Genomic DNA, 25,217 nt, shown 5'->3' on the forward strand with positions numbered 1-25,217 from the left:
TAAAATATTCCGTCAGCAAATGTGTTTTTACTGACGTTTTACATACAATTATGTTTGTCATGAATAAATTTAATTGGTGACGAAAAATGAAATGTGTCAATAAAATAACATTTATTGACAAATGTGTACATTATTATGTTGTCATTAAAAAAATTAATTGATGACAAAATAATAATTTTCAATAAAAAGACATTTACGGACGTTTTTCCGTATTCGTTGTCATCGCAAAAATTTTATATTTGCAGATATTTGTAATTTTTTTAATAATTGATGATATTTACATATACTTGTGTATAAAAAAGTTTACACAACAGTTTCATGTAATTGAAAATAAAATATTTTAGCATCAATTAAATGTTCAGAATAGAAGATTATTTTTCATAGTATAATATTAAATTACAAGGATATAATGTGATACAAATGATTCTTAAATAAGACCATACTAGACATGGGAATATATACAATTTCATCAAAACTATTGAGGTTGACACTTTGGAACTCCTTTGTCTTGGCAAGGTCTGATTTGATGAGTGCATCTAGGAATGCAATAATTCCCTGCCACTAAAAAACATAAATAATTTTCAAGCATAAGTAATAAATTATTCAAAACTATATATTCAACTCAAACAGTTAATTTACATCGCTTTTATACTTTGTTGTGATTATATTTAATTTCTAACCTAACTTGCTTGTAGCACATAATCCAATTCCATTCCAGCACTATACTCCCAAAACCAACATTTATATAACAAAGAAATGAAAATTAAAATTCTAAACTTTGGCTATACCTTCAAATGTATGCCCCTTGTAGTTCAAATTCATAATTTTAATTTCCTAAGAAACAAGAACACCATAATTGTGATCAAACAAAAATTAAGTAATAAAACTTAAAGCAAACCACATAAAAATATAAGAATACCATCGAAAGGAACTTTGTGTAGGCAACAAATCAGTAGACAGTGGAAGAAATGGTAGAACAAATGCAATTTGAACACCAAAATTACCTTGATAGACAGTGGAAAAATAAATGAAATTTGAAAACCAAAAACGATAGAACAAATGAAACAAAGAGAGAGAATCATATTGGTACATTGCAGCATAAATGAAATATATTTCACCATAAACGATGTTGATAGAAAAAAAAATGAGAATTCCTATCATCAGTAAAGTACCTTTTTCCTAGCTTCATTTGCCAAGATTTCATTATGTTAAAAAAATAAAAAAATAAAAAACAGCAAGCTCCTTATCTTCAACTGCCTCAGCTATAGCAGTAGCAAAAGCATTTTTCATGCCTTAGAGATATTCAGCTCTTGAACATTTTGTCCAGAACTCATGAAACAAAAGCACAGATTACAATACAATACAAATGAATTAAAAATAAAATACCATCTTAAATATGACAGAACTACTCTAAAGTGGCAATAAACTAATGTTTTGTGTACCTTCTTCGGAAAAAATTTAAGACATGCCTGATGAACAATTGGTTTCTCTGCAAAAATTTGAAGAGTATATAAATTAAAAAGTCATATTGAAATATAGAAAAAATATACTTACTCTAACAATACATATTCATTAGTATTAACTCTAGAAAGGCTCTTTTACCAGTTCATTTTCTTTATAAAAATAAAAAATAAAAATCAATGAGCCATAAAGCTCTGTTAGTTGTTCCATAAGTACTCTCTAAACTATCATCAAATCATTTTTTGCTTGTAGAGCTAGCTGCCTGCATTTAGTTCAAACTCACCTGCATACAAACAGAACATGGGACACGATGCTATCTCCTGTCAAGTAACAGAATAGATGAGGTACTATCAAAGTAAAAAAATCATTTAAAAAAAGGAAGCAAGAAATTAAAAGGGAATGAACAGGCTTGAGGCAAAAGAATCTACATTTTGCATTAGGAATTATAGATTTGTTGCTCAACTATTTTGGACAGGGCATTCTTTCATAACCGATAACCACCATATAAGTTGAGCTTTGAGAGCATATGCGTGAGAGAGAAACAAGGTTAAGCTTTGTGTGTTTTCTAGAGGTTTTGGGTGATTATATGATGAGAAGTGTGAACTAACACTCTAATCCTGTAATGCCACAATGTTTTATGCGAGTTATAGATAGCAGAGCAAATGTATGTTATGGACAGAAGCAGATCCTCCCAGTAAGCTGACCAACAATTATTTTGCATGAGGGGGCCGGGAAACAAACAAAATTAGAAAAGCAGATGAATGAAGTAGAGAAAAAACACTAAGAAAGTTTAAAACTCATTTTATCTAAAAGCATAAACTTGATATCACTCCTTAGTTTTAGCAAAGTACTTTACCTTGTAATTCACAAAAATTTCATCCATTGAATTAATTCTTAGAAGACAGTACAAGGTATTAGTATTGTTAAAAATTCAACTCATTAATTATTAAGTATAATTTAAGACATGTAATTACTAAATATATATTCACATACCAGTTTTGGTTAGATCTCTCTAGTGCTAATGCAGTAGTTCTTCATATTGTTGAAACTTCATTTTCAAATCAGCCACTCTTTAATATCACTAACTTTTGAATTCAAATCCGCTTCAGGAACTCAAATACTAACTAATTACCTTTTTTTTTAAATATCAATTCTTATTTTAATTTCAAATAGTTTCATATCAACTCGACATAATTATTAAATAACAAAACTATATATATATGAATAAGGCTCATGTCTCCTTGATTTTTGTATATAAAATCTAATGGATATTGGACATTGAAGAGTTCATTTGCTTGTAGGGCACCAGAACTGCTATTGGGAGCCAAACAATATTCAACAGCAATTGACATGTGGTCATTGGATTGCACTATATATGGCTGAATTGTTATCCAGAGAACCATTATTCACTGGAAAATCAGAGATTGAACAACTCGATAAGTAACTATTGTTGTCTTTTTACTTTTCTTTTAGATGGAATTGGTTGTAGCTGTATTTTATTCCCACTTCACAGTTCTAATGTGCTTTGTATATCTTCATAGATTGAGCAAAGATTACGAAGAAGTAGTAACAAAGTTTTGAGAAAAGTTCAAAACATATGAAAAGAAGAAATGACAGCAAAGTTTTGACAAAGCAGCAGGAATTAGAAAGAAGCAACAAAATTATGAAGAAAAGAAAGCAACCACAGAATTTCGTAGAAGAAGAAAGAAGCAACAAAGTGTATCTACAAATAAAACCTCAGCTAAAAAAATAGTCAATGCCCATCAACATTATTAAAACAACCAAGCCTCTAATAAAAAGCCCTCTTTATTTCAGCAAAGTCTCCCACAGCCTATCTCCCTCAGCCCATCTCAACACCTTCCTCATAACCAATAATTCCTTCCCTCCTTTCATAAGCCAAATTCCTTCCTGTAAGCTACTGTAAATCACATCCAACCTCACAATCAAATCAACGCATAACATAAACAACCAAACTAATGATACACGTCAAGCCATCTGCAAATTCCCAAATCTCACCCCGCTACATCCAACACACAACATAAACAACCAAACTAATGATACACCTCAAACCATCTGCAAAATCCCAAATCCCGAATCCCACCCCCAAATCTGATACATCCTACAGCCAAAACTGCAGGATGCATCAATACCCTATATTATTAATATTCTTATTTCTAGAAAGCTAACTTAAAGCTCTAATTCAAGGGAACTCTTAAATTTCTAAACCCCTCACCTACATATGAATAATTCATAATAAATTTAAATATATATATATAATAAAAAACAAATCACAACAACTTTTTTTTTTTTAAAAAAAAAAACTACAGAGAAAGCTATCATATTCTAACTAATGAGAGCAAAAAATCACCCAAATGATACAAAAAAAAAAAATAGAGTTTATATATGGATGCTTGGGTGGAGATTAGTTGATTAGGGTTTGTATCTACTTGGACATGAATCTTCTCTTGTAAGCTTGGGTACTTTGGAAGACTTCCACTGTGGTTTTGCAGAGATGAAGGCAGAGAAAATAGTGATGAGATGAGGGCAAATACTGATATGAGGGAAAAATAGTGAAATTAGAAGTAGAGAATTTTATTATACTGCAGGGTAGTGAGATGAGGGGAAAACCAGATCAGAGATGTAGATTTTTAGGCCTCTTTAATCTATGAGAACAACAAAATACACATGTAATTATCAAAATTAAAAGGATCTAATCCATTCTAAACAACTAACCTTACTGGCAAGAAGAAATTAGTGAACCACTAGCTTAGAGGATGATCTTTAGTGTCACCTTTCTTCCTTCTATAGTGCGGTGCCGCTGCGGAAACTACAGAAATCTTATTGCAGTGGAAATGGCGATGGTGTCACGGATCGGTGTTGATGAAGATTGTACTGCCGTACTGCTGCTATGGTAGTGTAGAGAGGTGAAGTTGAGGATTGTACATTGTGTGATTGAAGATTTTTAGAATGTTTTTTTTTTTATTTCTAAAAGATTGTTTCAGGCGCTAAATGATAAAAAGATTCCCGCCAAATTTTTTCACTTTTCCTGACGTTTTAGGCTACAATTGATTCTTAAAATAAAACATTTAGAGACGTTTATAATAAAACGTCATTGATTCTATATCTTTACCGACAAAAAAATTATATTTCGTCAGCAAATATGACAAAAGAAATTTATTGTCTCTACCAAAATATATAGTGACGTTATTTAATATAACGTCGCAAATTATTATCTTTAGCGACGTTTTCTAGAGCGTCGCTAAAATTTTCGTCGGGAAATGAAAGATTTCTTGTAGTGACTACTTGAGACACACTAGGATGCAACATAGACAAATACGATTCAATCCCTTATTTTCTTATTCCTTATTTCTTATCTATTACACTTTGATTTTCATTACCTTATGATCATTTACACTTCACCTATGCCATTGACCAATCACCACCTTCACCATCCATACTCGTTGCATCACATGATTCAATTGATTGAAAGTATTAGCATAGACACACCTCCACGTTCCTCCTTCAAGACCGACACTCGGGAAGCCAAAGACTCTTCGTTTTATCTTTACACACACATTCCACAATTACATGACACCTCGTCAAGGAGTGTTTTAGCCATTTTCTTAACTCCATAAGTTGCCCAATTTTTCCCCTTAATCAAGAAATAGACAAAAACATAGGTCTGTTTCAAAAGATAACCAAAACATGCAAAATTGATATGTTAGTGAATTATAGTCGAGAACAAGCACGCTTATATGTAAAGAATAATACAAAAGTGTATAAATTATACAATTATCAACTTCCCCACACTTAAGAATTTGCTTTTCCTCAAGCCGAGAACAAATTAAAATCATGATTCTTCAACCGAAAGAGTGAAACCAAAAATTAAACAAACAACTCAAAGTATATATTATTTTAAACTACATATCATGTTTTACCAAATTATATCTTATTTGCAGTTTAAAATAAGCTCTACTAAAGAAAACCATTATTGCAGTTTATATTGTAAATTGAAAAGTCAAAATAATGTAATCTTGTCAACCAATCGAAGGTTAGAATCAATTATTACTCAAACAATAAGTTTGTCAAAGTTTATAATATAACTCCGATTTGAATATGGAATCCACTAAATTAAACTATGTAGAGAAATGAAAGATGAAATGATGATATAGTCAACAGATAATTAACATATATAATGTAAAGGACAAGTTTGAAAGCTTTGTTTGTAAAGATTGATGTGGTTAAAAAAAATGGGACATGGCATGTCCGGTGACTACGTTGCTGTTGTATCTTATTCATTGCCTTAGCTTTCTTTACCCTGTTAGTTCCATCATCACCTTGTCGTCTACACCGGACACTGCAAGCAATAGGGTCCATTTGGAGTTGGAATTTTCAACTTCTCAACGTGTTCTACCATTATTGAATTGAAATTCCGTGTGTGAATTGAAACTTCTACTTCACTTCACATCCCTTCTTCCTGCTTTCACATTGGACGGAGGCAGGTAATTAAGCTCATCCTAATAGACTCTCGAAAATATGTGACGGTATAAGGAAATAAAGTTGAGTTAGATTTCACTACTGACTATAACTTTTAGTCTAGTAGTAAGCGTTTGATCCTAACGAGTGACTTGTTATTAGAGATTTAGAGTCAAGTAACTCTGGATCTGGAAAATAAATTTGTTTTCTTTTAATTAGTTTCTATTTGTTAAATAATGTTAAAAATGTCAAATTTCTCTCATATATATGAAGAAGTATTAATTAAGTTTGATGAAAGTTTATAAAGAAATTAGTACATTTTAAACCAAAAGTGATCTAATCGATAGTAGGGGATCAAAAATGAAATTGTCACTATAAGTGAAACACTAAAAGTGATATTATCTTTATATATTGGCGGGTGTAAGTTAACTTGTCTGCATGAGAATTGGCAAATTAATTTTTAGATGTACGTTACGTGTCATTTTCAGTCCTCAATTATTGAGAATGTATAATTGTTGGTCCCCCAGAAGATTAAAATTGGTACATTTCTTAAGTTATGCACTAAACTTATTCAATTTTGAATATATAATGACCAAAAGTAATTTAAAAAAAAAAAAAAAAAAGATCACACACACACAATTGTCAATATTTTGGAAGAACTAGTATTAACTCTATCATATTTATTCATATTTCACTTCACTTTTAGTCCATCATTATTAAGTTCTTTAACTTTTGATGCTTAGCTCGAGTTTCAGAAATTTTCATTTTTAGTCTTAGTCAAGTACTAAATTTAGGGTGTGTTTGGTTGGTGGGTTTAGGCATAAGGAATGGGTATGAAAGTGATTGATTGTGTTTGGTTGATAGGTTTTGTGAATGCTACTATGGGTTTGGAATACCCCATTAATGAGAAAACACATACCCTTATTATATAAGGGTTTCATCTCCCTTCCTCATTTCTTTCTCAACTATTAATAATCATTACCATTCCACCCAACTACCAAACATGCTAAATACTTTTACCAAAACCCATTACCATTACCAATTATTTGATAACCATTCCGATTCCGATTCCCATGTGCGAACCAAACACACCCTTAGTTTAGAGGAATAATTATATGTGTCAAATTTCAAAAGGCGAGTACCATGATCAATTTTTAATTCAAAAATTATAAGCGAAAAAGAAAACTTAATAACTATGAAAAAAGTAAAATAAATTATATTAGCTCACATACACAACGGGATATTTGGTAAATAGTTGTTAAATGATTGGGTTAGGTTAATTAGTGAGTTTGACTAATTGTTAGCATTAACTGATTATAGAAAGATGTTTGATAAATTAGCTGTTAGCTGATGGTGAATTACATGCAAAATGACTATCAAAAAATTGTTACAAAAAACTAATTAATCAAACACTTAAGGGTGCGTTTGGTTCGCACATGGGAATCGGAATCGGAATGGGTATCAAATACTTGGTAAGGGTAATGGGTTTTGGTGAAAGTATTTAGCATGTTTGGTAGTTGGGTGGAATGGGAATGATTATTAATAGTTGGGGAAGAAATGATGAAGGAAGATGAAATCCTTATTTAATAAGGGTATGGGTTTTGCCATTAATGGGGTATTCCAAACCCATAGTAGCATTCACAAAACCTATCAACCAAACACTAACAATCACTTTGATACCCATACCTTATGCCTAAACCCCCAACCAAACACACCCTAATTGGCTGTTTAACCATGTCAAACAGCTAATAGTAGTCAAATAAGTCAAAATTGATTGATAAGCTAACTATGTTACTAAACAGGGCCAACCTCCTTTTAAGTTCCACTAGCATAAATTAAACGATCATATATCTGAATTAACATATCAAATAATCAAACATAGATTTCAATATTAATAATATTGAGCACCTGGTTATCAACAACTAAAAACTTATAAAAATATGATTAGTTGGTGGCGTATGGACGTTTAGATGACTGGTATTGGAGAATTTCTAGAATGGATAGCTTTCTTAGCTAAAATTTCCATTTTCAGTTTCACATTTTGACATTGAAACATTGGGGTAGACAATTAAGAATGCAAAGTAAAAAATGTCAATAAAGATGGTGGTCCATTTGAGGAAACAAATGGGCCAACGTATTATATGTCAATTTCAACAAAGAAGGTGGCTTGTAGCTAGGTAGGTAGCGTTGTCAAAAGGATGAAAATTTAAGCTTTGCCGTACAATATGTACAAATACCTTTTTGGTATTGAATTAAAATATCAAGTTTGTTTTCACCATAATATTCTATCAAGCTTAATTTGTCCCAATTTATTTGTTAAAATTCATTATTGAATTTCTCCTTCAACTGCTTACTATATATATATTTTCAATACCATTGATTCTATTACGTTGTAGTATCTGGACATATATAATTTCTCAACTTATTGAAACACAAAGAGTCAATGCTCTCACGGACACTTCTGTAGCTTTCTCAAATGAGATATCACAAGTTCGAATCCCAATAGAGATATATATGGACATATTCTACAATGTAATAGAGTGATTAGTACTCAAAAAATATGTATATGTATTCCTTTGAAAAATAAACAATTCAAGACCGTAGTAAGATAATACATAACTCTAATTTAGGAAGCTCTCCTTTACTATATTTATATATAATTATACTTTTAATAAAAAAAAAGTATAATAATATATACTATAGAATTAGTCTTGATATTATACCTCTTAATTTTGATAACCTACTTATAACATAATTAATAAAACTAATAAGCTAATAACAATTGAATTAAATCACTACAAACTAATAAAAATTAAATTACTTTCTTCTAATTAATAAATTCTTAAGAAATTTAAAATTAATGTGAAAAATGGTGTTTAGGTTGCGCAGGTCTGAAAATGATATAAAAGTAATTTTGTCGGATAAAAAAAATAATTGTACAATATTTGTAAAGTAATACACAATTGTACTATTATAGAAATACAGACAACAAATATTAATATCAGAATGACCTAAATCATTCCAATAATACAAAAGCATAATTCTAATATTGAGTCATGTTCTAAATATAATCAAAATAAGATAAATTAAATTGAAAAAAGGAAGAAGAAAAAAAAAAACTTAACCTAAACCTTTTTAAAAAACAAATGCAAGAAAATGATTTTCAAGATTCCTTATTTGTAATTTTTATGCTCAACTTTGAATGCTATGTATTTAGTCGGGCTAATTATTTGACCAAAGTTCATGTGAAATTTTATGTTATATTTTTTAATACACTATGACATATTCGTAGTATATGGTCAACAATTATGCAAACTATTAATGAGATGAGGTTCGAACCTAAGACCTTTTTTTTTTTAACAGAAATTAATGAGTAAGTTAAGAATAATAAATAGTTAACGAAATATTTCGTTACTAAAGTTTATACTAATTAACAGGATGTGAGAGTGTTTAAGGTAAGAAAACTATATAATAAAGTAAGAAAATCAAAGAAAAAACTAAAATCAAAATAATCTAAATCTTTCATTTATCAAACAATTACACCAACATTCTTTAGTTCACATTTGAGGCCTAACTTTATTGACTCTTATATCTTCCCAAATCAAAAGGAAACAAAAGAAGAGCCTCTTAGGAGCCTCAAGGCTCCTCTATACTTTACTTGGCCATGCCCATTCATCTGATGTAGTCTCATATCAGATGGGGAACAAAGAGAATCCTCAGGGCTCAAAATAATCACAGTTCATTTTGTTAAAAAAATAAAATAAAAAAATATTTGGCTGAAGCATGTTTTGAAGTAAATAATTTCTTCTTCTTTTTTTTTTTTTTTTTTGAAAACAAATAATTTCTTCTTTAAAATGCTACTCTAAATAGTATTTTTTTTATTACCAAATATTATGTGATATTTGTTGATTTTTTTTTAAATGCTATTTACTAAATAAAATTAAGATATTTAATTTCAATATAGATGATATATATTTTCAGGCAAAAACTTGTGTGAGACCGTCTCATCATGAGACGGGTCGGGTCGGGCCAGTATGCAATTGTAACACTTATATGCACAAATATCATACTTATATGCTCAAATGTAATACTAATCAGGAATAAAAATTTTGTTACTTATAAGGGTAAATGTAATACTTTTAAGGGAAAATACAATACTTTTACATTTCAATTTAAAAGTATTACTTTTTTCCTCAAAAGTATTATATTTGCCCTTATAAGTAAGGGGCACTTGTCAACCTTACTTATTATGAAAAATGTATTACTTTTTCTCTTATAAGTAACAAAAAATGTATTATTGATTAGTGTTATATTTGAGCATATAAGTATGATATTTGCACATATAAATATGACATTTGCATGGTGCTTTGACCCGACCCGACCCGTCTCACGAATAAGGATCCGTGAGACGGTCTATATAGCTAATAGAAAAACACATGAAATTAAAGACTTTGAAAAGCACTTCTGGAAGATGAAGGTGGAGTACAGTAAAGTCACGTGTCCGTAGTGGTGTGGCCGACGTTACTGCACACATCAAATTAAAGACTTTGAAAATGCACTTCTGGAAGTGTCTAAATGTTTAAGGTCAATATTGGACCTCTTCGTTGCTGTTTTGATTAATCATTAATGAACAAGTCTAGAAAGCGCTGTTCAGACTGCGCAAAAAACGTTGAGGTCTGGTCGACACCGTCGGCTAATAGGAACTACTTCCATTTTTCTTCACTCCAGTTTCATACCATACTGTATTTTAAAAAGATAAACAACCAATTATTTTTACTTTATGTTTTGAAAAAAAGAACTTATTGAATTAAATCAGAAGCAACTACATCAACGAAAAAGATAGATTGTGTGACAAGTCACTCCACGTCAAAACGATCTTCCTAACAACATCGTGAGAGGTACGATTATCGCTTAACAGAGAGAAAGTTAACATCACTGAAAGTCCGACTTCCTTAATGTCATCAATAACTACTCCAAGTATAGAATTGAAAGGTGCAGAATTAATAGCAAAAATTACTTGTTATCACTCAATTTTTATGCCACGACTTTCTATGGAAAATGTTAGAAAATTAGTAAGAAAGCAGTACTTGAGTGGTCATTTTTAAATAATGTTTTGAGTGAAGCTTTTTTTTTTTTATTTGAATTGGGTCAAATTGAATTCGGATTTTTTTGAGTGATAAATTTAATTTGATATATATTATGCGTCTAAAACATATTATAGGTAAATGAAAAATTAATTATCAAAGTGTTAACTGGTTCTCTTTTTGCGTACAAGAGGTGTTAGACAAAATTAAACCGTTATATTGTGGACCACGATCTAAAACGACATAAAGAAACGACATTCGTTACGTTCAACTGATTCAATGTTTACGACGTGCTCAACATAAAATGAAACTTTTGTGTGTAAAAAATAAAACTTAATAGCAAATCTCACATATTAAGTGTATATTATCAAATAAATATGTAGTTAAACTAGAATGATACTTTACTGTTGTTGTAATTGATGAGACCGGAATGCAACAAATAAATGATCCATTAAAAGTCTCGAGTGGCCCGGTAACAAGATCTAAGTCAAGGAAGATTCAAGAGGCTTTTAACACTCTTGTGCAAACAGATTGGAGTCCAACATCTTTTTGTGAAGAAGAAGATCAATCTGGAAAAATAATTCTATTCAATTGTCTTCACATAAAAACTTTTGAAGACAATTCAGACTTCAGTATCAGATCAAATTTCCCGGTGTGAAATTATTTGCAAGGTGTATTTTTTTTTTAGGCGGGAAACTACTTTGCAAGAATTGTATTTTTTATTTTTGGGTGGAAATTACTTTTGCAAAATGTTGTATTTTTAATTTTGGGTGGGAAATTATTTTGTATTTTAATTTTGGGTGGGGAATTATTTTGTATTTTTAATTTTGGGTGGGAATTACTTTTACAAAGTTGTAATTTTTTATTTTGGGTGGGATTAGTGACCTAGAATATTTAATACCTTATTTTCCCCTATAAATACCCCATAAACCCAATGGTTTGAGACACACCTTGTAAGAATTCAATTTGAGTGAAATTTCTCTCTTTTCTTTGCATGAGAAGTGCATTGAAGTTTAGGTTGTTTGTGAGAAGCATTCAATCTTGGTAGGCTAGTGAGAAGCTAGTTTATCCCTTTATCTTGTTCTTTATATTCACACACATATCCAAAAACCCAAAAAGAATACTATTACTCATATTATATAGCTAATTTTATTTTTGTATCTTAATTCTAGTGCTAGATTCCTAATACTCTAATTCTTAGCCTTGCTTAATAATCTAAGGGTTGAGAGTATTATTTGTTAGTTTGGTGAGGCATTTGTAGAGTTGGGATCTCAAAATCCAAGAGTCTACAAGGTAAGATCCTCTTTTGGACACGAAAGGTTCTTGAGTGATTCCTTGAGTGTGCACTTATTGCGGGAAGCAATCCGTGTACGCATCAGTAATGGAATTACAATGTATATATAAAATGAAATTGAATAGCATGTCTCACATGTTGACTGTATATTATGATTATTGTCAAATGAAACTGTAGTTGAAATAAAATGACACACACACATATATATGAAACTGTAGTTGAAATAAACTCTAAGCTATATCATGGGGCTTAGTGAACACATATTGAGTATACTAGTATTTTGTATGTGTGATGCGCAAAAATTCATGTCCAATATTAAAACATTAATAAATACAAATAATTAAAATTTATAATTTGAAGTATATATGCACAAATAATATATTTATACACACACATATATGATTTACTATTCATAGAAATTTAATTAAAATATAATCAACCATATTTTGTCAAAAAAAAAAACCATTAATTTTTTTTTTTGAAAAACCATTAAATTAATTATATAATGCTTTTAATAAAATGATAATTAAAGAATAGGAAAAATATATGATAGATATAGGTGTATAGTAATAATGATGGAGTTAAAAGGTAATGGTGTTATAACGGTATAAGGGCAGGTTTTTATAACAAGAATGTAGTACGGACAATTTTGTCTAATAGCATTGAAGTGTACAACATTTAAAGTAAAATGTATACATTTATTAGCATACAAAAAGAGGGACATAAATCAAGGATATAACATGATTGAGACTTATTAGGTTTTTTGATATATTTTCAAGTGAAAGTGTAGTTGAATTACAATGACACTTTCGTGGTGCTATAATAAAACAACATTGTGTATTAAATGAAATTGAATAATTCACACAGTTATTGAACTCTTGTTCTTTCTATCTGTTGATTGATACATGGTAGATAAAACTCTGAAAATACACTCAACAAAACAAATATGAAAGAGGCTGAGAAGAAAAACAAAGATGAAAGAAGCGGATAAAAAGATCACAACAAAGATAGAAGAGGCTACACAACAAAGATGGAAGAGGCTACTGCATAAATTTTATTAGAATTTGTCGTCTAACAATATTAACGGTCACAAATTTTTTCTTAAAATTATTCAAACTATATCATATTACTTCATACTCTACGCTACTATATAGACCATGATCTACATTAAAATTTGACGTAAAAATTCAACATGAGTTTGGAAAGAAATTCAAACAAATTTTCATACTAAATGTTGTTGATGGGCTGCGCATGAGTCCTTCTAAGCATTGTGGCATGTGGATTGAGTGGACGGCCCAATAATCTTATGAGTTTTAACTCCAATAACACGATTACGTGACAAATTATCCCATAAATCAGAGTTCACCTTACATTTTAAACTTTGATTCAAAATGATATTCATGTTAAGGTGTAATTAACATATTATTTACCTTCAATTAACAAATTATGTACCTATAAATAAATTGAATATACATAAATATGTACCTATAAATAAATTGAATATACATAAATATATTAATTGTGTGCACATAATTTATTATTAAACATACGTAATATGTTTATTGCCTATCGTTATACCATGGATCATGATTCATAATGCACTATAGATCCTGATTCATGTGTTTGTATTTTGTATTATGAATTTTTGTGTCTTGTGTTTGAAAATTTTGCCTTATGAGTATGAATTCTGTACCAGAAACAAATTAGTAATTGTGTCTTATGTTATGGATTTTTGTGTCTTGTGTTGTAAAATTTGTGTCGATAACAAATTATATACCTAAATCTGAAAAGTAAGTAAAATTGTGTTGCGAAATTGTGTCTTATATGTGTTTTGTGTTATGATTTTTTGTCTTGTGTTATTAAATTTTGTATCTTACAAGTATGAATCATGTACCTCGTCTTTTCAATCTAGTTTGGTCCATAATGCTATGCTATGAGTCTTATGTTATGAATGCGCCCCGCTGCATTTACTGCTGCAATACTGGAGAGTGGAACTGCCATCAACTGCTGCTGAGATGAGCTGACTACTTGGATCTATCTGCACTGCTACTCTGCTAGGTTGGTCAAGAGTAGTTGCTTCCCATCCATTGGGGTATATTATCTATCATATTTGGCAATGCTATATATGATTCTAATAAAAAAGATATTTGTGACATGGCAAAAAGCTAGTAGTAATAGTAGTATATATAAAATATATGGACTAAGAATGACCCGATCACTTCCATTTATTGACACTTTTTATTACTCCCTCAGTCCCGAAAAGGATGTCTTCTTTCCTTTTTGCACGCAGTTTAAGAAAACAATAAAGAGGTGTATCGTTTTCCAATTTTGACCCTGCTCATCCGGAAGAAAATTATTGTACTGTGCACCCCATTTACTTTCCCATCGTATTTCTTCTCTGTGACTCCATTTCTCATAAATCAATCCTTAAAATACTTGTCTTAATTCTTTCATCTTCATCCAAAATATTGAGATTATATCTAGTTTAATATGTATTTCAACATGTATATCACCTTGAACCCAAAATTTATTCAAACTGTGTAAAGTTTAAGAAAAGAAATGGAGGAGAAAGGGATCTGGGTTTGAAAATGAAAGGAACTTTCCTAATGGACCTCACCTACACCTTCGTTGAGGTTGGAATCGACGGTAACGTAAGAAAGCTTACCGGAAGAAAACACTGCTGCAGCCACCTAAGCCCAGCCGTTCTCCACCGTCACCCATCGGAGTTCCAATCGGCGGCTGCACTTGTCTCCGAAGAAAATACTGCCGCAACCGCCCAAGCCCCGCCGGAACCCGTTGTTAATTCTGAGATTTGTCTGTTTTGTTGTTGTTTTGACTATATTCCTCTGTAATGTTAAACCCTTTGAGTTGCAAATTATTTGCTCCTTGTCAAAAAAAAAAAGGGATACAGGGTAAATTGATTGATGTAATGCCTGTGCAGACACTAGGCTCTAGAAAAATTAATTGTATATTACATTAACATTTTGAAATCTAAGGGCAATTTAGGAAAAATAAAAAAGTGATAGTGTTTATTTTAGGAAAGCGGACAATATTTTGGGACGGATTAAAAAGGAAAGTAAGACAGGTAAAATGGGACGGAGGGAGTATTAGACTAGGCTATATAGTCAGTCAAGATTAATCCATTTATTGACAAACTAATGGAATTTTCCCAGTAAGCTCCCAAAGAAGAAGCTAGTCTTAGTCCAACCAGCAGTCTCAGGTGGTACATACCTTTGCACATGCACATATATGCTGCCACTTTCTTCACATTAAGCATCATCCTTTGCCCGATTTCTTTGTGCAGTCCTTCAATTATTTTCGTGTCCACCGGATTTCCAGATGAATCTCTTACGTACAACACATTCGCTCCTTGCTCCCCAACAGTTGAATCCCCCACTCTTGTAACTCTAACAGCCCATTTTCTCTCACAACTCTTGTTACATCAGATAGCAGTCCTACTCTGTCCTTTGCACATAGTTCTAGTCGATCTTAGGCCCTGCATCAAATTCAACTCTAGCCAAAATGGGAAGGATTTATATATACTTTACACAAGGAACACTCCCTCACCTCCATCATATATAAAAATAATAATGATAAAGCTAAGGACAATAGGACATGTATGGAAATAATGCAAACTTTTGCAAATAGTTAGTCTCCCTCACCTCACTTACTCTTCTTTGAATAGCAGCTTCAAGGCACTTGATGACTCTATCCTTTTCCCCTTCAGTATCCAAAGTGCATCCATCCATATGACGTATATACGAGTCCAGAATCTTAAGTTCAATCGTTAGAATCAAGACTCAAGGACATTTGATCGAGGAATCGTTTGAAACTGAATCTCAGGTAGAGCCACATTAAATAGACTCAATTGCAGGAGATGCAAAGAGCCAAAGACCTGGAAGTAAAAGATGGAAACAATTGTCAGTATGATGAACATGCTTCTGTATATATTCATAAAGGATATCGTGCTTGACCAACGTGAAAAGGAATCAAAACTTAATGTGATGCTTATCTACAACCACTAACAAGTTTTATTAGCCAATGGCAAAATACAAAATTGGCCTCAACGGATGATCCTATGTATGGCTCTGCACCACCAGCCTCAAAACAAAATATAAATTTTTGTTACCATGCCCATTTAACTTGCTTGTTTGTTTTTTATGTAGTGTTATGTTTGTATGTGTTATGAACAGTGTAATGAAGAAATTGAATTTATACTGAACTGTTTTAATGGAGTAATTAAACTTCTTTCGTAGTCACTGACTGAGTGTTCATTATGCACAAATTTTTTAATGCCTTTCAAATATAATAATCAAAAACTTCAATATACTTGGTAAAATTTTCTGACATGTGAAAATTCATAAGTTCAAACATTAGCAAGATCAGAATTACAATCACCTCAAGGAATAAATTATATTTGAACCTAAAACACAATTTAAAGTTTCACAAGCAAGTTGTTCACAGTGGGAAATAGTGTTTAGCATTAGCAGTGGTGGTAAAGGATACGTTGCATGGGTAGTGATCGTGATAGTGGAAATAAATGGAGATGTGTGGATAATATAGAGCGGTGGCATGAATAGTGGTAGTTGTGGTGGTGATGATAGGAAGGTAAGAGCAGTCATTGGAGTGAAGGTTCATGTGTGAATTTGCATTTGTCATATTGATGAAAAAAATTACTTTCTTCAAATTCCTTTATTAATTTGGACTTTCTTCTATACTTCCTAATTTAGAAAACAATTTATTTTCAATTGGGCATTCTGTTTTCCAGTTTTTTGAAAAAGGGGAACATTCCAGTTGCAGAAGAGGCCATATGCCATCACAGCTTTCTTACAATCAAACTTCCAAATTACTTAATTAACCAAGCAATGGAGTTTTGTAGTATTTTAAGATAAAGTAATTCAAAATACAAAACTACTTGGGTTGGGCTAGAAAAGGTTTGATTCAACAAAGTTGCTAAGTAGTAAGTGCTGACCTTCTCAGAATGGAAGCTTTTGGTAGGCACAGTGGCACCTATTGGAGCCTCTGGCAAAGATTTCACTGGCTGAAGCTATTGGCAGGTGCTCCATTGAAGCCCTTGACAGGCACCCAATTGACCAGCTGAAGATCTCATCCTGTGGGAGCCACAATTCAGTCCAAGATGACTATAGATTTAGAATATCTGGAGATTCCAAGATGACTATTACTGATTTGAAAAAAAATTATAATCTGAGATGATTCATCTACCTATGTTGAATAGTCTGAAGACAAGATGATTCTGCTGCTGAAACTATTGGTCTCAGTAACTGATGAAGTTCTAGAGTCTGTATAAAAGATGTTCAGCTAAAAAAAAATTAGAGACAGAAAGCCTTTATAAAAGCACTAGCACAACCTATCCCATTTTCAGAAAATATTGAGGAAAAATTAGTCCAAAGCAGTTAGCAAATCAATTAAATAGCAACAAATGTATACCTTCAACTTAAGACAAGAACCCCTAAAAGCCTTCAAGATCAACTGGAGAATCCAAAGTGCTTATTGCACTGTCATCCAGTGACCACTGTAACATCCATACTTAATGTATCATTAGTGAAACACTCATCATCTCCCATGTCCGTGAGATAGCAGATTTTGTTTTGGTGAATCATGAGATAGCAGATTGATTTAGTCATTGTAACCCCTGCTTTTCAAATAGCACAAACTTGTAGTCAATAGCTCAACAATATCCCAGTTGCAATAAAAAATACTAAACTAAGAGTCCCTTTGACACTTTCTTTGATAATATTCTTCTCCTTGACTTTAGAGTTTGCACAATGTAAGCTTCATTGCATTTCTTTTCTTCACATAATATGCAAACCAACCAGTTAAGATTAAATCCGCAAGGGATATATTCATGGGCAAGCATATCTTCAAGAATCTTGAGAGCATGGACTGTCCACTTATTTGCACAAAAACACTGTAGCAGATTTTCATATGATGCCTTAGAAGGGGAGAGCCCTTTCTTAAGCATAGTATTTGAGACTGATAATGCATCAAGAAGTCTTCCAGATTTACAAAAGCCTCTTATCAATGTGTTGTATACTATATTATCAGGAACACATCCAAGTTCATTCATTTTATTGAAAAGATTAATAGCAAGATCAATTTTACCATTCTGAATATGCCCATCAATGAGAATAGTAAAAGTGACATGATTAGGAAGCAATCCTTTTCTTATCATCATATCAAGATGATGATACGCACCTTGCATATTATTTGCCCAACAATATCCAGCAATCACGCCATTATGCAGGTATAAGTTCGGAAGAAAATTAGTTTCTTCCACTTTGCTGATCAATTTCAGTGCAAAAACTTTTAGTTCTTTCCTTGAACTGAAAAAAAATTTCAAATCTTTCCCCTTTGAAAAATTGGTATACTGGCAGAGTAGATCGTAAAGCATAGACTTTGGCTTCTCAAATTGTCTTTGTGATTCATGCCATTTCCTACTAATGTATCGAATATTTCTGCAAACACCACTAACCAATGCAACATGGGTTATCATATCTTGCTCAATCTGAGTTCTCTCCATCAAATCAACTAACTGAAGCGCAAATCCAATTTCTCCCTTCCTTAAAAATTGGTTGATCAGAGATGTATAAAGAGCAGCATTGGGCATAAATCCCTCTTTGAACATTCTATCAAGATATAGGCACCCCTTTGCTATCATGTTTTTCTTAACAAATCCATTTATAAGTGCGGTGTAAGCCCGGTAGCCTGGTCGAATACCACACTCCGACATTTTCTCAAAGAGTTCATGAGCTGCAATTGCTTGTCCGTTCTTTGAGAGACCATTAATCATTGTTACAAACATATTTTCATCAGGGAGAGTTCCAGCCTCACGCATTCTAGCAAACAATTCTAATGCTTCCGGTACTCTCTTCTCTCTAGTCAAATGCCCTATTATAGAGTCATATATAGCGACACTAGGCTTCATTCCACTATCTTCTAGTTGATCTAAAATCCCAATAGCTGATGGCAAGTCACCCTGTTTACATTGCTCATTCGCCATTATTAAGAATGTTAGCATGCTTGGAACTAGACCTTGGTCTTGCATTACTTTAACAAGGGATTTAGCATCCTCTCCTCGTCCTTTCTGGTAAAGACACCTAATGATGGAGTTGTAAGCTGGGAGTGAAGGCTGAAGAGAAAGATTTGACATTTTATCCATGCATAGCAAAGCAGCCTCAAGTCTGCCTCCATAACACAGTGCAGTCATGTATATATTAAAAGCAACACAAGCTAAACCTGAGTTTCGTGAAAAAATTTCTTCCAGGAGAAGATCAGTCTCAAGCATGATGTCATCAGCAGATTCCAGGAGAAGATCAGTCTCAAGCATGATGTCATCAGCAGATTTACTACTGGTGCTACAGATGTCTGAGAGGTCATCAGCAGATTTACTACTGGTGCTACAGATGTCTGAGAGGTCAATGCCACACCCATTTCTGGTGCTACAGATGTCTGAGAGGTCAATGCCACACCCATTTTTGGCAATTTCTGCCACAAAATTATGAGCCAGATTAATCTCATGCCCTTCTACATGGTTTTTTACTACAGTGAAGAAGAGAACTTCATCAGGAAGAAGTCCATGATCAAACAACTGATTATACAATTGATCAACTTCTGCTAATCGATTTTCCTTATAAAGTGCAGCAAGTAAAGGCGTGTAACAGTATACAGTGGGTGCTAAATTGCACTGTATCATACTATTTAACAGGGCCAATGCACAATCAACTTTAAAAACCTTGCAACACTTGCTAATCATGATTTGGTAACTCACAACATTAAGCTTCAACCCCAGCTCTTCCATCTGGTGATGCAACACAGGAATTTTTTCAAACACGCCTAAGTTCAAAAAACCATGCATCAATGTGTTGCATGTATAATTATCTGGCTGGCAGCCCATTTTCAGCATTCTGTAAAACAATCTCATAGCCATCCTCATACTTCTTTTCTGGCAATACCCATTGATAAGAGCCGTGTACATGACTTTATCAAGAAAGAAACCAAAAGATTCCATGTTCAAACTTAACAACTCAGCCTCCTCAACCCGACCACTCCGACAAAGCACGAAAACCAATTTTTTGAGCAAATGAATAGTGGGTGGCACCCCTTTATCACACATTAAGTCATACACACAAAGTGCTTCGTCTATGTACCCTCTTGAGCTCAACCCATCCACCAACTCATTGTAGCACTGGAGGTTCAGTACAAATTCAGCATCACAAACTTCAAGAAACACATGAAATCCCTCAAGGACTCGGTTTTGTACACAAAACTCTCTAATAATTTCACTGCACGCTGCACTGCAAGGCATAATTTCCATTGCAAGAAGTCTATCAAATTGAGACTTCGCTTCCTCCAACTTACCCAACTTAGAATAACAAAGAACCATAGAATTCAATAAATAATGATCCGGCTCAACTCCTCTGCTCAAAATGAAGTCAACATAAACTGCCTCTGCCATCCTGGCTTTGCCACAAGTCGCAAGTTTTCTGATAAGAAAATCATAACTCTTGATATCGAGCTCGACTCCCCTAGAAAGTGCAAAATCAACAGCAGAGACGGCTTCATGGACCGATGAGGAATGCTTTATAATTCTCTGAACAAGCTTCTGTGCGGAATTCACTAATCCGCGTCGAATTAGCTGCTCTAATGCTGAAAAGCACGCGACTCTTAGGTCATCTGGGTGTGCTCCAATAGCAGATTGTGGAGGAGATTCTAAAGGTAAAGGGCAAGAGGTGAAGGGTATTTTGTGGGAAAAGAACAAGGGCTGGAGTGGATTGTGTGGAAAGGATCTATACTTGGCCATTCTTTGGAGTCTGCCACAAAAATGTCACACTTCTCAGTTCTCACTGCCACACAGAATGCCATTACTGTTAGGGGAGGATATAAATAAACCACTAGTGCAGAAAAACTTTGAAGCATTCGTGCAGTATCAGGCATTATCAAAGGGAGAACCAAAGAGAATTATCAAAGTAGAGCTCAACTGCAATAGTGCTAGAAGTTAACAGAAAGGAATTCACATAATATCCACTTTAGCTTTACAGAGTAAACATCAAAACTAATACAAAATAAGGTATCACAGCAAACATTAGTTGCTCGCATTTTTTAAGAAGTCGAGCAGTTTGAAACATTTGGCCACTGCTTACAGCCACATTATTTAAACTGGAAACACATTGAACCACATCAAAAGAAAATTTCCACAGCTGCTTTGCCAGAAATATGTCCTTTCAAGCTTTACGCAAATTTGATCAAAGAGAGCCACCAAACAGCAAACAATTCCAACAAATTTGATCACATATGACATACCCAAATTACCACATATCCAAGTAATAAAGGTACAATTAACAAAAGAATAATTGGAAAATTAGGGCAAAACCATAATAAGATTTGCTGGAAGAACTATGAACCTGAGGCCTGAGGGTGAAGACAGAGTCTGTGGTGGAAGAAGGAGCTGGGCATCTGGCGACGGTTGAAGCTTTAAGATAAAGTTGGCGAAGCGGCGAGTCAGCGAGTCGGCGACTAGTGTGACGGTGTCTGGTGGTCGGTGGCTACTGGGAGGGCGCGAGGCAAAGGAGAGAAGACAGAGGCGACAGAGGAGTACTGAGTATATACATTTTTAATATACTAAAATTACTTTATTTGTATAATGACTAACTAGCATTGTACCCGCCCAAAATTACTCCATACATTTTAATTTGTAATCTTATTTTATTGTAATAATGTACAAAATATTGTGTATTGTGATAATAAACTACAAATATAGCATCATAAGCATGTCTTTTTTTTTTAACTTAATTATAATCATGTTAAAAATCCAAAATATAAAGCAAAATACATAGAACATTTGTATTAAAAACAAATAATCAATTTGCTTCTAAAATGATTACAATTTTAACAACTCTATGTAAACATAATTTTATTCCAAAATATCAAAACTTATCACTCGTATCATGAGCGACTTAAGAATGAATTGTTTTGCCTAAAATGCCTTGCGATTGTATATTAATTGATGATGCAATTTCATTATTAAATTGACGACTTGACTAAACTCCGATCTTGCGAGAAATGAATATATAGAAATAAATCATATTTTCAAATCCGCTAAAAATAGTATTCACTATAAATATGAAAAAAAATTAAAATAATAAAATAACAATTAACACCATACACTTACTATTGTATACAATGTTTATAGGTGTATAATAATTTCCTTGGAAAACACCATACAAACAATTTTGGATTGTAATAAATTGATAACTAACGGTCTCTTCCAATAAATTTTCTTTATCGTCCAATAAATTTTCTTTATCGTCTGCATCAAAATATTATTTTAAATAAAATAAGTACATGGTCACATTACACAATATAAATAAATTTAAAAAAAAATTATTCATCTAACTCAATAATTAAAAAAAAAGACATAATACTATATATATATATATATATATATACACTATTTTTATTTATTATTTATTATTTATCTTTAATTTTTTGCTTTCCATAGACCATAGGCACCAACATATAGCAGTACCTTGAATCATTAGCAAACTTGCTAAAATAGCAAGTTTGCTAAACACTTGGCTGCCATCTCTGTACTATTTCGGTTGCTGTCAAAGGCAGCAGAAGCTGCCATAAATATTTTTTTTTTACTTTTTTATTTCTTTTTTATTATTTTATTATTATATATATAATATAAAATGAAAGTGGACCCCATTTTTAAAAATTGTCAAATTTGCAGGGATGTAGTATAAATAATAGAAAATTTATAAATTTAATGATGTGGAAGTGAGACCCATTTTAGAAAGTGAGAGAAATTTTTGGGATAAGGATAGCCTTACATCAATACCATTGCAGGTCCGCCATCTCAGAAGTAATTATTAATAGCATTACTTCTTTTTTTAAATAATAATAGTATTATTAATAATATTAATTACTAATTATCCACTATGTCCATTGTGAACCTTCTTAGAGGATTTGGTGATGCTTGGCTGTCAATCCCTTTATCCTATTCCAGAAGGTTCACTTCACCTTTCTTCCTATGACTGCTGAAGTTGTTATTTTTCTCATTCTATAGGACTTGTATTCTGGAACTAAATGAGAGAGATTTTTAAGAGAATTAGAGTTTGTATGCTTAAAGAATCAAAAAGACTTGATTTTGAAGATAAGAAATGTACAAACATATGAGAAGTATAAATCACATATATAGGAAACTCAAAAAAGTTTTCAAAAAGTCTACTCCTTATATTTTTTTCAATTCCCCAATCCCCATGAATTGATATGTGTGTGTGGGGGTAGCAAGCCATTTTCGGCTGCTAGCCTGCTACCCCTATAAAATTATTATAATTTTTTTCTTTTTGTTTTCTTTCCTTTTGTCTACTTTCTTTTACCACTCAAAAATTCACTCATCTCTCCGACGACCATCGCACATGAATGATGCTCTAGACATTGCAGATCAAGGCTTCAAAAGGAAAGAACACTGTCATGTTTCTTAACAACGACGGCATCACCCTTTCCCCATCGTCGATGACTCAGATTCCGCCTTCATGTCCGATTCGATGAAATTAAGGGTGAGAAAACTTGCCACGTATTTCTCCACCGCCATCGTCAGCGGCCGTTGTAGAGACAAAGTATACAGCTTTGTATGCACGAAGCTGTACTACGCCGGCAGTATTAGTGATTTTGAAGTTAGTGTGTTATATATTAATTCGTGGGAAGAACATGTAAGCTTAGTGTGTAATATATATATATATATATATAGAGGGTTCCAGTGAGACAACTTGCTTAGGTAAGATCATGAGATCACATCTTGTGCATCCATGTAATACTTTTTAATGGTCTAGATTGATTGACACACACACTTCATTCGCGCACATTTAATCACCGTTCGCACACACTTCAACTTGGAATCTTAATAAATCTAGACCATTAAAAAATTTTAAGATCAAATCTTGTACATCAATCACTGTTCTCACACATTTAATCACCGTTTGCATGCATTTAATCACCGTCCGCACACACTTAATCACCATTCGCACACATTTTATTACCGTTCGCACACTTCAACTTATCATCTTAAATCGATCTAGACCATTAAATTATTAAATGGATGCACAAGATCTGATCTCACGATCTTACCTAAACAAGTGATCTCATATGATCCTAACTCTATATATATATCTAAACAAGTGATCTCATATGATCCTAACTCTATATATATATATATATATGTGATCTCATATGATCCTAACTCTATATATATATATATATATATAATCTCATATGATCCTAACTCTATATATATATATATATATATACACATATATATATATATACATATATATATATATACACACATATATATATATATATACACATATATGTATATATATATATATATGTATATATATATATATATATATATATATCATCTTGTATATATATATATTTATATTATGCTATACAAAATTTTTTCTTCTTATCATCATAATTGTCTTTCCTAATATATTCTTTATAATTTAGTGTGATTGATTAGGTAACAATTTCTAAAAATAAAAATTCAATTAATTTGATTCAAAATTAATCAAATTAATTCAATTATTAATCAAATTATTGAACAAGTTTCACCCAAAGAATAATATAATTTCACCCACACGGTAATTCAATTTTAAATTAATCAAAATATTGAACAAGTTTAGTCTTTTTGTTATTTATGTACATTACAAAAAAAACTAATTATTTAAAATATTTACTATAGTCAAATATTTTTTATTATTATGTATTATTTTTTTAGTAATTATTTAATAAATTTGGAAAGTAAATGATAAAAAAAAAGATCTCTTCTCAATCTGTGATACCTTGGTTATTTTAATATTTTATTTTAAATATTA

General features: G+C 32.1%; 1 protein-coding gene across 8 annotated transcripts; it reads right to left on the reverse strand.

The window, feature by feature from the left end:
- Positions 1-14,724: 14,724 nt before the first annotated feature.
- LOC116029370 (pentatricopeptide repeat-containing protein At5g62370-like) lies at positions 14,725-21,921 on the reverse strand. Of its 8 annotated transcripts, none has more exons than XR_004100326.1 (10): positions 21,738-21,921; positions 19,784-21,179; positions 19,667-19,699; positions 18,532-19,624; positions 17,764-17,968; positions 17,539-17,615; positions 17,288-17,426; positions 15,987-16,210; positions 15,547-15,811; positions 14,725-15,200 (listed from the first exon to the last, which is right to left on the reverse strand). XR_004100326.1 is itself a non-coding variant. In XM_031271349.1 (4 exons), exons 2-4 carry the CDS (start codon positions 21,134-21,136, stop codon positions 18,035-18,037), a joined length of 2,976 nt encoding a protein of 991 aa, XP_031127209.1. In that variant the 5' UTR covers positions 21,137-21,179; positions 21,738-21,921; the 3' UTR covers positions 17,838-18,034. The 8 variants fall into 8 exon arrangements, 1 of the variants encoding a protein (XP_031127209.1); XR_004100325.1 differs by having other exon boundaries at positions 15,547-15,828; XR_004100324.1 differs by having other exon boundaries at positions 15,978-16,210.
- Positions 21,922-25,217: the final 3,296 nt, after the last annotated feature.

This window comes from Ipomoea triloba, chromosome 9 (genome assembly GCF_003576645.1).
Source record: "Ipomoea triloba cultivar NCNSP0323 chromosome 9, ASM357664v1".
NCBI classification, from domain to species: Eukaryota; Viridiplantae; Streptophyta; class Magnoliopsida; order Solanales; family Convolvulaceae; genus Ipomoea; species Ipomoea triloba.

What these genes read in the sequence shown, in the direction of transcription:
- LOC116029370 (XM_031271349.1), bottom strand. Translation starts at nt 21,136, where the DNA reads ATGGCCAAGTATAGATCCTTTCCACACAATCCACTCCAGCCCTTGTTC. An exon ending in GTGGCATTGACCTCTCAGAC is followed by an intron (nt 19,700 to 19,783) that starts ATCTGTAGCACC and finishes GACCTCTCAGAC; the next exon opens with ATCTGTAGCACCAGTAGTAA. An exon ending in GTAGTAAATCTGCTGATGAC is followed by an intron (nt 19,625 to 19,666) that starts ATCATGCTTGAG and finishes TCTGCTGATGAC; the next exon opens with ATCATGCTTGAGACTGATCT.